Source organism: Mustelus asterias, chromosome 12, assembly GCF_964213995.1.
Source record: "Mustelus asterias chromosome 12, sMusAst1.hap1.1, whole genome shotgun sequence".
In the NCBI taxonomy this organism is placed as follows: domain Eukaryota; kingdom Metazoa; phylum Chordata; class Chondrichthyes; order Carcharhiniformes; family Triakidae; genus Mustelus; species Mustelus asterias.
Genome location: NC_135812.1, coordinates 28335919 through 28349474, shown reverse-complemented (window position 1 = coordinate 28349474; position 13556 = coordinate 28335919). Strand labels below are relative to the sequence as shown.

Here is a 13556-nt window from a genome sequence, read left to right as displayed (position 1 = left end):
AAAGCCTAGGAAATTGGCCTGGCAGCAATTTTTTTTTTGCAAAGTCAGACTGGACAGCAAACTTCCTGACTTTAAAGCTATGCAATTGAATGGGCAGAAATCACAATTGTGAAAAGTTAGATCAAGAATCCACAAGAAAATACAAGAAGAGATAAGCATCATACCTTAAAGTTTTCCCTTAACCTATTTAAAACCATGAATGCCAAAATGTTTAGGGGTATATGTTTAATGCTGCATAAATCACTTTCTCATTTGTACATACAGTTCACTTTCATACGATACATAACCATATATAAATATTTAAATCAATCATCAGTCATACGATTTTGAAAGAAGCAAATTTCATCAATCCCATGTTTTTTGTTTAACAGCCACTTGATTTGAAGTAATTACAGAAGAGAAATTAAGAAATTTCTGCCTGCATTGTACTGCACAAGAAATAAAAGTATTCTAATACGAGCCAGCACCCAAAGATTTGTACCATAGGGATGTTTTATAATGCCACTACAGCCCCATTGTCATGGACTGACAGGAATATAGAAGTTTCCATTCCCCTGTAATTACCTTCCATCAGTAACACAGTTCAACAACATGGATTTTTTAAAATGAAAAATACCAATTTGGCAAAATATATATTTAAAACTAACCATTTTTTAAACTTACAATAATCCATAAGGTTAATACTTAGTGCAAATTTATTGTCCAGTTAAAACATTTGCAGCCCTCATCATACTATCAAGACTGTTCATTTTGCACATATATTTTTAGTAATTTCAAGAATGACAGTTGAATATAGTGTTGTGATGAATTGAGATGACAAGTCAATTAGTCCCTGTTTGTAGTTTCAACAAAGGATTGTACATGTAGCAACTCAAGTGATACAGAGCTTAGCAGCAAATTGGAGGATGCAGAATCTAATACTCTTAACTTGGACTGACATGGGGAAGTGACGGGATTGATCCCAAATACTTGTTCAGCTCTCAAAGGAAGCAGGTTGCTACTTCATTCCATTTGGCTTGATAGATTGAGCACCATTAACTTCCAGTCAATCTGTTTTTCTGTTGACGTGGACCTCCATTCAGTTGACATATACCCTACTTAAATAGGGACTGCACAGGAGTATAGATGGCAGAATGTGGCAGTGCTATACAGCCTATATTTTTGTCCAAAATTCTCATCTCATAGCTATCTGGAAAGACTAATCCAGAAATATTTAGTGTGTTATACAATGTGAGTGTCCTGTATCTCTTTAGGGATTTATCAAGACAAGATAGCCAGGTCTTTACACAATACCCAAAAGTATCAATGTTGTGCAAGAAAGTAATCTGAACTTAAGTACAATCAGCACTCAACATTGAGAAGTCAGTAAAATTGTTTTCCTTGGTCTGGTCCCAAAGAATGTCATAGCTCTAATCATGTTCCTAACTGAACAAAACAACTGTGTTATTTAATTCAGTTAGTAAAAGCTGCAAAAAAACAAATAGCTAGGCAAAACTGTCAAAGTTTCCCGAGCTAACAGACAGGTTCAAAATGTGTCTCACAATTAGAGAAAAATAAGAAACTATTTGAAGTTTCTTCAACTTCAAGACATCCTAGATTTTAACTATAGTGTTCCTATGAATACACATTAATTGTAGGATTTTGTTCAAATCAACTGTCCTGAGATAAGGCACTTATTTGTGTAACATGGATTTATACATGTATAATGAAATAGTAATGAACTATGATAATTTGGATTGATATTAGAAAGTGTAGTGTACAGTAAAAGGCAGTACATGGGTAAAAGCCTCCACCTCATGTTGAGATTCTGGAGACAATTGCAGTAATGCACCATTTAGGTTTTGTTTTCTTAAAAATGTCATTTTGTTGAACAATAAAGCTCAGACTTTTAAGAAATGCTAGTGAAAATACCAAATCTATGTTCTTGCAATACAATTTTGTTGTATCCAAACCTCTTCACAATCCATCAGTAATGTAGATCAGGGACTATATAAAGGGTTGATTGACATTTCTAGCTCTGGCTTCTACTAGCATCAGAGAAGTTCTCGCAAGAGGGTTGTAGTAGTGTTTCTATATAAAGGTTGACAGGAGCATGGTTAACTTTACATCTTTTCCAATAAAATCTGGTTAAAGCCAATGATTGTGCATTTTGGGTGTTCTGGATAAATATCAGCAAAAAGCAATGGAGATCGTCTGCAATGGAACTTTACTTGTACCTGGAAAAAAAGTAAACAAAATTAAGTTACATGCATTAAAGTATTACCACCTAGCACATTAGGAAATAGCGATGCCACATTTAAGAGTAATGTGAATACAAATACCATTAAATTTACACAAAACAAAATTCCTTACCTGAGGTAAAGCTCTGATTGAAGCAATACCTTGATCCGACTGATTACGTTCCACCTTATGGTTACTTCTCCATTTTACCTTCAAGGCAGCCCGTCGAGTAAAGGCCTTAAGTGTTCCAGATACGGATGGAGTCATTCCAGTAACGCAAAAAGACGACAGGATTAGATCCAGGGGCCAGCAGGACAACTTTAGACTTTGAAATGGAGTACCTTGGGAAAGCTTATTCGATGAATCATGTAATGGAGAGCAAACAGGAGAACCTGCAACCAATTCCATTTCTTTAAAATCTGTGCTTTCATCCAATTCTTCTGCTGCCAAGGCTTCCATTTTAATCTAAAGATTTTAGCAATTAAAAAGAAGAGATTAGTTGAATAGCTGAGTTTATGTGCCTGCTTGGCTCATTTGGTAACTCAGAGTCAGAAAGGTTGTGAGTTTGCCCCATTCCAGGACCTGAATACATAATATAAGCTAACGTCGCAGTGCACTACTGTCAGAGATGCTGTCTTTTCGAATAGGCATTTAAAAAGTATCCAGTGAATGCAATAAAGGTGCAATGGCTCCATTAAAAGAGAAAGGAAAGAACAATATTGCATTTATATAACAAATAATGTTCTTAGCATGTCACAACACACTTTACAACTAAAGGTTTTTGTTTTGTAGTAGACCCATTGTTATGTAGGAAAAGGGAACTGGAAGTTCTCACGGCATCCTGGCCAACATTCCACAATCAACCATCACAACCAAAATATAGATCAACTGTTCCCTAATTACACTTGTGTATGAGATAAATCACATGCTTCTTTCCCCTGAACAAGTGACTACACTCCAAAATAATTCACTAATGTGAAAGATCCATGGGACAGCTCAAAGATATAATAAAAGGTTATTTAAAATAAAAATTAATTTTATTTTTCTTTCTATCGTTCAGTACACGCTAAAGAAATATATGGATTCAGAAACTTACACTGCAGCAATTCATGCTGAATGAATGCCAGGATTTTTTATTTTGCAGCTGATTACTCAAAGAAACTCAAAACTTCAATATATTGGAATTTACATTGGTACCACAAAAAAATGGGATTTATTCATTTTACAGAAGTCTCATAGAATCAGAGTGCAGGAGGAGGCCACTTGGCCCATCGAGTCTACACTGACCACAAACCAACCCAGACCCTATCCCCATAACCCTAGCTAGACCCCTGACACTAAGGGCAATTTAACATGGCCAATCCACCTAACTCACACATCCTTGGAGAGTGGGAGGAAACCAGAGCACCCAGAGGAAACCCATGCAGACACGGGGAGAACGTGATCCAAACCGGGAATCGAACCCAGGTCCCGGGCGCTGTGAGGCAGCAGTGCTAATCACTGTGCCACCATGCTGCTGATGCAATATCCACTGTCATGCCAGACTTTGGGATCAAAACGTGTATGTAAGTAAATTTTAAAATTTGATAAAATTTAGCTCTTCAGAAAGGCAGTTTCAGTAACTTAAAAAATTAATTTTGAACTGCATTCCGGTATTCAGTTAAGTTAGATACAGCAGCATTTTTAATTTCAATGTTGCAACTCACTTTCCAGGTTTTCCATGCTCGTTGCAGCACCATGGCAGAATGATGGAGCTTTTTAATCCATCGACTGGTCAACCACGATCTAATAGCTGCAGAGAAACAAATAAATTAACTGTAAACTTGCAAGAATGCACTGGTTGTAAAAACAGGCAATGAATTGCTACAACCTACATCAATATAAAACTTTAAACCAACTGATAGGCCTTTTGTCCTACATAATTTAATACGAAATAAGTTTGCCTGTATTCAGTTGGAAACTGAAGTTGAGAGGCCCATTTGTGCATATGTCAGCATGTATGTGGGAGGTAGCAGACTTGGCTGGACAAGGAACATTTGCAGAATGATTAATAGCTGCTACTACCAATTTTCTGGCAAATTAAAAATGAAGAGCAAGTGTTACATTTGGCAAGAGTCACTTAGAAAATTATTTTGGGAGTCTATCACGTCCCAATGTGTTACAGGAACTCCACACCTTATGCATGACATATTTTTAGCCAGTCAGCTTGTTGATAAGTCGGCCAGAACTTATGTATCTTGATGTTTGTCATTAGGTCTGTGACGTGCAGAACCGACTGTCAAAATTTTGAATTGAGTTAGGGATGGTGGAGCTGGGTTAGGTGGTGAGGGTAGCTGAAGTGAGTCTGACACTGGAAGCCAGGATTGGCAGGTCGGGCAGGGGGAGAATAAAAATTAAACTTGAGGTTGGGACAGGGGAGGTGAGGGAAACAAACATATCAAGCATCTAATATGGACAGCTGTGCACATGGTTTTTTGGTCTGAACAGCCGGAACAGATAGCTTAGGAACCAGATTGAATTACTTAATGTCTTTCTCTTGCTTCTCTTTTAATATAAGCACTGGAGAACAGTTGTATAACAGCAACACTTAATTCAAAATCTCAGCAGGTCTGACAACATCTGTGGAGAGAGAATGGAGCCAATGTTGAGTCTGGGTGACCCTTCATCAGAGCTACAAACTCGCAAAGTAGGCTCCATTCTCCCTCCCCAGAGGCCATCTGACCTGCTGAGATTTTCCAGCATTTTCTGTTTTTGTTTCCGATTCCAGCATCCTCAGATAGTAGAAATCCTTGAGGCACTGTGGCCATGAGCAGCAGCAGGATTGTACTCGACCACAATCTGTAACCTCATGGCCTGGCATATTCCCCATTCTACTATTACCACCAAGCTAGGGGTTCAACCCTGGGTTCAATGAAGAGTGCAGGAGGACATGGTATCTAAAAATGAGGTGTCAACCTGGTGAAGCTACAACATAGGACTACTTGCCTGCCAAACAGCAAAACCAGCAAGTAATAGACAGAGCTAAGCAATTTCATAACCATCAGATCAGATCGAAGCTCTGTAATCCTGCCACACCAAGCCATGAATGGTGATGCACAATTAAACAACTCACTGAAGGAGGAAGGTCCACAAAATTTAACCATCCCCAATTATGGAGCAGCCCAGTACATTGTTGCAAAAGACAAGGCTGAAACATTCGCAACAACCTTCAGCCAGAAGTGCCAAGTGGATGATCCATCTTAGCCTCCTCCAGAGGTCCCCAGCATCACATATGTCAGCCTTCAGCCAATTCAATTCATTCCACACGTTATCAAGAAAAGCTGAAAGCACTGGATACTGCAAAGGCTATTGGTTTGACAAGAGTCTGGCAATAGTACTGAAGACTTGTGTTCCACAACTTGCCCTGCCCCTGGCCAAGCTGTTCCAGTACAGCTACAACCCTGGCATCTGTGGAATGTGGAAAATTGCCTAGGTATGTCCTGTACACAACAAACAGAACAAATCCAACCCAACTAATTACCACCCCATCAGTCTACTCTCGATCACCAGTAATGGAAATATGGAACTCACTCTCCAAAAAGGTTGCGATTGCTGCTTCAACTTAAATTTTCAACGTAGACCTATTTTCATTAGATAAAGGGAAATCAAGGAGTCTGGATCAAAGGCAGATAAATGGAGTTGAAGTACAGGTCATCTCTGATCTACTGAATAGTGGAACAGGCATGAGGTGCTTAATGGCCTGTAACTGTTCCAATATTCTCTTGGATTTAGGTTGCAAATTTGGGCCCAATGTTGTATGCAAAGGGATCATCAATTCAGCTCTTTGTGGCACTAAAACACTTGCGTTATTTTCCTAATTTAAAGCTAACTGGGAAATTCCAAAAGTTAATGAGGAACTGAGAAAAATAACTAATGTCACAATAATTCAATGCTTCCAAGGCTGAGTTCAGGCAACTTGTTAGACAGCAGAGGGAGATTTCCTGATAAACCTGTGATAGGAATGCTTGAGGCAAACACTAATCCCTGGAGTGAATTGTGTTTCATTTCAACACGAAGATCCCTTAGAAGATGACCTGAGAGGGTGTAACACTTGCCTGCTTGAATGATAGTTGCTGCTCGCCTCAATCGTGCTAATTTTCTCCGACGATATCTTCTCCAACTACATTGAATACAAAGTGCTTTCTTGGAAAGTGTTTGACTCCTTGCACTTTCAAGCAACTCGAGCTAAAAGGGATTTAATAATGTAAACATTTACTGACCCTTTAAAATATTTGCATCCTTTCATAATCTGCTTTGCAATAATGACTACACTTCAAAAGTAGGAGGCAAAGGAATGTCTGTGAATGTGGTTTATATGGACTTAAAGATGTTGGATAAAGTTTCAAATAAAAAGATAATCAGCTAAAAATTAAAGCTCATGAAATTGAAGGCAAATCATTTACCTGCATGGTTTAAAATTTAATTATTAGTGTCAGAAGTAGGCTTACATTAACACTGCAATAAAGTTACTGTGAAAATCCTCTAGTCGCCACACTCAGGCACCTGTTTGAGTACATTGAGGGTGAATTTAGCATGGCCAATGTACCTAACCAACACGTCTTTCGGACTGTGGGAGGAAACCGGAGCACCCGGAGGAAACCCACGCAGACACGGGGCGAATGTGCAAACTCCGCACAGACAGTGACCCAAGCTGGGAATCGAAACCAGGCCCCTGCGCTGTGAGGGAGCAGTGCTAACCACTGTGCTGCCCCAACTATTTCATTATACTTAGTAATGAGTTAAATAGAAAGCCATATTCCCAAGTTTGCCAATGACACAAAGTTGGTGGAAGAATAGACAAGAGTGTGATGGAATACTCTCCACTTGTCTGGATGAATGTAGCTCCAACAACACTCAAGAAGCTTGACACCATCCAGGACAAAGCAGCCCACTTGACTGGCACATTCACCCCCTCCACCACAAATGCACAGTGGCACAGCGTGTACCATCTACAAGAAGTACAGCAGGAACTCACCAAGGCTCCTTAGACATCATCTTCCAAACCCACATCTTGAAGGACAAGGACAGCAGGTGCATGGGAACACCACCACCTGCAAGTGTCCCTCCAAGCCACTCACCATCCTGACTTGGAAATATATTACCATTCCTTCACTGTCGCCGAGTAAAAATCCTGGAATTCCTTTCTGAACAGCACTATGGATATACCTACTCTACATGGACTGTAGTGGCTCAAGAAGGCAGGTCACCACCACCTTCTCAAGGGGAATTAGGGATAGGCAATAAATGCTGGCCTAGCCAGTGAAGTCCACATCTCTTGAATGAAGCAAGCATGAAATTTAAAAATTATAAAGATACATTGATACTTTAAGTGAATGGGCAAAACTGTGGCAGATGGATTTCAACATAGGCAAGTGTGAGACCATCCATGTTACACCATAAAATACAGATCAAGTATTTTTTTAAATGGTGTAAACTTAGTATTTATTTTAAATGGTGTAAAGCCATAGTGAAAGTCCAAAGAGATTTAGGGGTCAGGTATAACCAAACATCAAAAGCGCGAACATACATTGCTAGAGAGCTAGAATATGAAGGGCAAGAGGTATTGTTACAACTATACAAAGCCCTTCTTATGCCATATCTAGAGTATTATATACAGTTTTGGGTTATGCACCTTAGAAATGTTACATTGGCTTTAGGAACAATGCAGCATAATTTGGCCAGAAGGGTACCAGGGTTCTACGGTTAGATTGCAAGGAGAGATGACATAATGCCTTGCACTTCCTGGAATAAAAAAGACTAAGGGATGATTTGATTGAGAAACGTTGACCCCTAAATCTCTTTTGGGCCTTCACTATGGATGTCTTCATACCATTAAAAATAAATACTTGATCTACTATTTTATGGTACAACATGGATGGTCTCACACTTGCCGATGTTGAAATCCATCTGCCACAGTTTTACCCCTTTTGCTTAATGTATCAATGTATCCTTGTAATTTTTTTAATTTTATGTTTTTTGGATTCTCAAAGAAATTTACAAATTTCTTCTGCTGGTGGGCATGTCTTAGACAAGACATAGACTTTGACAAGCCCCTTAGACATAGGGGCAGCACAATGGCACAGTGGTTAGCACTGCTGTCTCACAGTGCTAGGGACCCGCATTCAATTCCAGCCTCAGGTGACTGTACGTGTAGAGTTTGCACATTCTCCCCGTGTCTGCACCGACAACAATTGGCCCATCGTGCCTGCACCAACAACAATCCCACCCAGGTCCTGTCCCTGTAACCACACATATTTGCCCTCCTAAACACCTTCCCCCCCCCCCCGATATTAAGGGACAATTTATCGTGGCCAATCAACCTAACCCGCACATCTTTGGACCGTGGGAGGAAACTGGAGCACCCGGAAGAAACCCGGTGGGACCTCAATAGGATTGTTGTCGGTGCAGGCACGATGGCCTCTTTCTGCACTGTAGATTGTATGATTCTATGAAGAGGATGTCATCTTAAAATTCGAGCCAGGGCATTCACAAAAGAGGTTAGAAAACAGGTATAAGTGTGTAATTCTCTTCCACAAGAACCAATAGACACTAGCTCAGTTAATCATTCTAAGGTTGAGATTGATAGACTTTTGTTAGCCAAGGATGTTAAGTCATATGAGTCATGATGTGGAGATGCCGGCGTTGGACTGGGGTGAACACAGTGAGAAGTCTCACAACACCAGGTTAAAGTCCAACAGGTTTATTTGGTAGCAAATACCATAAGCTTTCGGAGCACTGCTCCTTCGTCAGATGGAGTGGAAATCTCGATGTGGAAATTTCCACTCCATCTGACGAAGGAGCAGTGCTCCGAAAGCTTATGGTATTTGCTACCAAATAAACCTGTTGGACTTTAACCTGGTGTTGTGAAACTTCTTACTGAAGTCATATGAGACCAGGGCAGGTGGATGGAGTTTGAGATCATGGCTGTTTTGCATGCTTTGAATGGTTTGGGGGGTTTGAATAGCCTACTCCTTTTCTAAATGAAAAATCAGATCCATAACCGGAAAGAGAATTTTTCAAGATAATTTAGGCAACTTACCATACTATGAGTCATGAACACTTTTGTTTTGCCACAATGTACCAATGAGTTACATGACCTGTTCTCAGCTGGCTTACAGGATGATGTGACATTTTGGCCAGCTAGTACATTCGTGAGAATGTCCCGTGCAGTGAACTGCAAAGCCTCAGTGCTGCCATCTGCTGATGATGAACCTGCAAAGGCAAACGATATCCATTTCCATGGCAACAGCATCTTCAGTATAGGCAGATGTGAGAAGGCAGAGATACCATAACAAAGTCGAGGCAATTAGCAAGTTGAAGGCAGCAGACAGAAAATGTAGGAATTGGTGAACTCAAATCGACAGAAACTGGAAGGAGAAAGACAGAGAAAAAAACAACAAAGGAAAAAGGAGAGAAAATTAAGAGGATGAATTTAATATAGTACCAATTATAAAAATGCAACATTAAACTTAACCAGTATATTAAAAAAGTTATTTTACTCTAAATAAGGTTATCAATCCAGTACTAAAACTGTGAATATTTCACTGAGTTTACACAAAGTTTATGTTATAAACGTTTCTCTTAAAATTACCAACAGAATAAATATGACTAACTTTTCCTCTTTTTGGCAGGAGAGCATCCATTAAACCTAGCTGCAGTTTTTAAATCCAGTTGCCAATACGTTCTCAGAAGTCCGTAGCGCTCCAGAAAATGCTGGTATGGGACCCTAAATTGCAAAGTACTGTTAGTCACCATATGTGAACAAAAATGTAGTTTATGAAGCATAACTTATAATGCAGAGCAGAGCTCCTGCTCTGCCCAAGACCGCAAGGATCTACAAAAGGTCATGAGTGTAGCCCAATCCATCACACAAACCAGCCTCCCATCCATGGACTCTATCTACACTTCCCGCTGCCTCGGCAAAGCAGCCAGCATAATTAAGGACCCCATGCACCCCAGACATTCTCTCTTCCAGCTTCTTCCTTCAGGAAAAAAAATACAGAAGTCTGAGTCATGTACCAACCGACTCAAGAACAGCTTCTTCTATGCTGCTGTCAGACCTCGCATTAAGTTGGTCTTTCTCAACACCCTAGCTATAACTGTAACACTACATTCTGCACTCTCTCGTTTCCTTCTCTATGAACAGTATGTTTTGTCCGTATAGTGCGCAAGAAACAATACTTTTCACTGTATGATAATACGTGACAATAATAAGTCAAATCAAAACAGTCAGTTTTTAATCCAAGTCAAATGGAATGCAAATTTCACACTGCTATATCTTCCCCAAAGGAACCATCCATCAAGTCAATCAGTATTCTCTGACTGATTTGTAGCTTCTTTAGTGTGTGCTTTCCACAATTAGTTATTCATAGCCCATAAGGAACAAATAGGCCATAATTATTATACATAATGTTCCATTAAGTTTTAGGCATACGTCAAGATCTATGAGCTCAAGTTCCTTTATTCCACTCAGGTAATTAATACATGGCACACAAGGAGCCATGAGTTTTTACCATTTGAAAAAGCTAACATGGTAATCGTCTAACGTACCTAATAGGGAATCCAGCTGCACTGATGTTGATTGTTTCAACTATACCACAAGCTTCTAGTTGGCTGAGAATCTAAAGCAAACAGATTACTTTGTGAAAAAAAGCTTAAGTACTCTCAAACGTTTGAGGTAAATTTCTTTCTGGTTAGCTTTAGTGGACAAAAGCATGGTGCTTCTGCAGTAAAATTGTATACAGCCAAAGCATCGATTCAAAATGTTGGGAAATAATTTAGTTGCAGAAATTAAACATTTTACACTCTGAAATACCACTTTGCTGAAGGTGATTACACAATACCTGAAGCTTCCAAAAATAAAACTCCATTTAACAATGATATTTTGAAACTGTAGACTAAAACAATTGTTTAAACTGCCAGCACTAACTGAAATAATGTACCTAAAAAGGTAAAGCTAACTAGAACATTTTTCAACCAAAACACTATTTTACAGCCTCTGAAAGGAGACACGTTAACATTACCAATCTAAATCAATTTTTATCAGCATAATTTGAATAGCCAAAACTAGTTTATTGCTTATAACCTCATCAACTTGAGCAATTTTTCTTATTCTATGACAGTACCTCTTCTGATTTGAAAAGGAGTGGTTTGCAGTCCATGTTAGGTTTGATGCATCTGATGTAGTGAGGTGTGGTGTTGTTCAATATACACATTAGTCTTTCCAGTGATCCCTAAAGGAGAAGGAAAAGGTGGAGAAATATTGCAGGACAGAACTACAAGAGACTCATTTTGTATGTGTCAGGTATAGAAATGCAGTGTTAAAACAGACCTTAAATTTGGAGACCACAGTAGCTGCTTTGTTCTGAGCTTTATTATCATTCTGTTCTTTCTTTTCAACAGGAAATAGTTCCTTCAGCAAGGCATCCTGAGAATTCTGTAACAACTGCACCAGCTCTGATGGGACAGGATCCTAATGCAGAAAGAACGTAGTGACTTACAATGTATAAAATGGTCCATTTGTTCGCAAATTGGCCACAGTAGTGTGAACAGAAAAGCTTGTAACCATAACCCATTGAATATTGGAACTTAGTACAATGCTCAAAGACTTAGAATGTTAATAGTGGTGCTATGCTGTGATTATTTATTCATATACACAGAACCATGCCATTGACTCTGTTTTTGATGGTTGTTACAGACAAGGTAGCAGAGATAAACTGAAATCCCCCACTTCCCTTTCCTTACTGTCTATAATCAGTGTAATTTTGGAAAAGAGGGGTGTGCACCTAAGCTCCCTCAAGTATGGAGTCAATGTTCGTAACAGCAGCAAGCTTTTGTAGGTTTAAATAGAGAGGATTATTTATTCATACATTCATTCTGAAATTCTAAATGTCCTGTCAATCACTCAGCACCCCGCCACACACAAGAAACATACATTAAAGAAACTAGTATACTTTTACAAGTTGTAAACCAAAAGAATAGTTCCCAGTTCACATGTTGGTTTTGTAGTAGAACGGTCACTGCGGGACCAATAACGAAAGAGGTCTTTCCATTCTTGAATTGTAGTTCAGATGCGTTAAAATAACTGAAGTCAGATATCTGAGCTATGTTAGGTGGATTGGTCACGCTAAATTGCCCCCGAGTGTCCCAAGATGTGTAGTTTAGGAGGATAAGTGGGGATGGGGTGGGCCTGGGTGGGATGCTCTTTCGGAGAGTCGTTCAGATTCAATTAGCTTGTAGGGATGTACTGTAGGGATTCTATAATTCTATGACTGGGAGTTGGGCTACAACTGCAGGCCGAAATTTTCCTGTCTTGGCAGGATTCGGCACGGGCGGGACAGAAAATCTGGAGAGGCGGCCAAAAATCCATTGACTTTGGGCGGCAGGGACCAGAAATTCCTGTCTGTAGTTAGCACGTTCGCCTTCAAAATGTTACTGTCTAAATGCTTTTTAAAAGGCAAAATTGTACCCGCCTCTACTACCACCTTTGGTAGATTGTTCCAGACGCTCACCACCATGTGTGAAAAAATTGCCCCAGCACAATCCTTAACAGTACTCTATGAATTGAAAAGCAGTAAATCCATATTTTCAGTATTAATCATTGGCCATGGGTGGCTGGTAGAATCTCCATGACAGCCATTCGTAATGTGTCAGGACATGCAGATTCTTCAAGTGAATTCTTCCAGAATAGGCATCGATAACTGAGAACCTTTAGACCATCCTTTCTAATACTCCAGTGCTTATGATGATAACTAGAGGGCACAGGTTTAAGGTGAGAGGGGAGAGATACAAAAGTGTCCAGAGGGGCAATTTTTTCACACAGAGGGTGGTGAGTGTCTGGAACAAGCTGCCAGAGGTAGTAGTAGAGGCGGGTACAATTTTGTCTTTTGGAAAGCATTTAGACAGTTACATGGATAAGATGGGTATCGAGGGATCTGGGCCAAACGTGGGCTATTGGGACTAGCTTCGGGGTTTAAAAAAAAAGGGGCGGCATGGACAAGTTGGGCCGAAGGGCCTGTTTCCATGCTGTAAATCTCTATGACTCTATGAATTGTCATGAGATTAATGTTCAGCAGATCACAAAGCTCGGCACTTGAGGTTTTCATATCAGGAGGTCAAATTTTCTTACAGATGGAATCAGGCTAGGCGGTTCTTTTAAAATTATGGCCTCCAGTTCTTTAAAGGCAAAACAAATACAACCTTTTGTTGCAGCTGCTGTCTCCTATGGTATTTTCTACAGGCTGCCTGTTTGAACGAAAGGTGGCAGCCTAAAAATATGGCTGTCTCACCATGTGGCT

General features: G+C 39.7%; 1 protein-coding gene across 2 annotated transcripts in view; it reads right to left on the bottom strand.

Moving 5' to 3' along the window:
* Positions 1–213: 213 nt before the first annotated feature.
* myo19 (myosin XIX) overlaps positions 214–13556 on the bottom strand; it is a 47541-nt gene continuing 34198 nt past the window's right edge. The window contains exons 16-24 of one of the 2 annotated variants that reach the window (XR_013499097.1): positions 11591–11731; positions 11385–11492; positions 10810–10880; positions 9873–9985; positions 9299–9626; positions 6315–6444; positions 3927–4012; positions 2353–2685; positions 214–2216 (exon numbers count right to left, since the gene is read on the bottom strand). Coding sequence is in view for 1 of the 2 variants with exons in the window: in XM_078224974.1 (XP_078081100.1) it covers positions 2103–2216; positions 2353–2685; positions 3927–4012; positions 6315–6444; positions 9299–9471; positions 9873–9985; positions 10810–10880; positions 11385–11492; positions 11591–11731 (1269 nt within the window). In the remaining variant the exon portion in view is untranslated. The remainder of the gene's footprint in view (positions 2217–2352; positions 2686–3926; positions 4013–6314; positions 6445–9298; positions 9627–9872; positions 9986–10809; positions 10881–11384; positions 11493–11590; positions 11732–13556) is intronic. The other variant, XM_078224974.1, reaches the window with a different exon arrangement.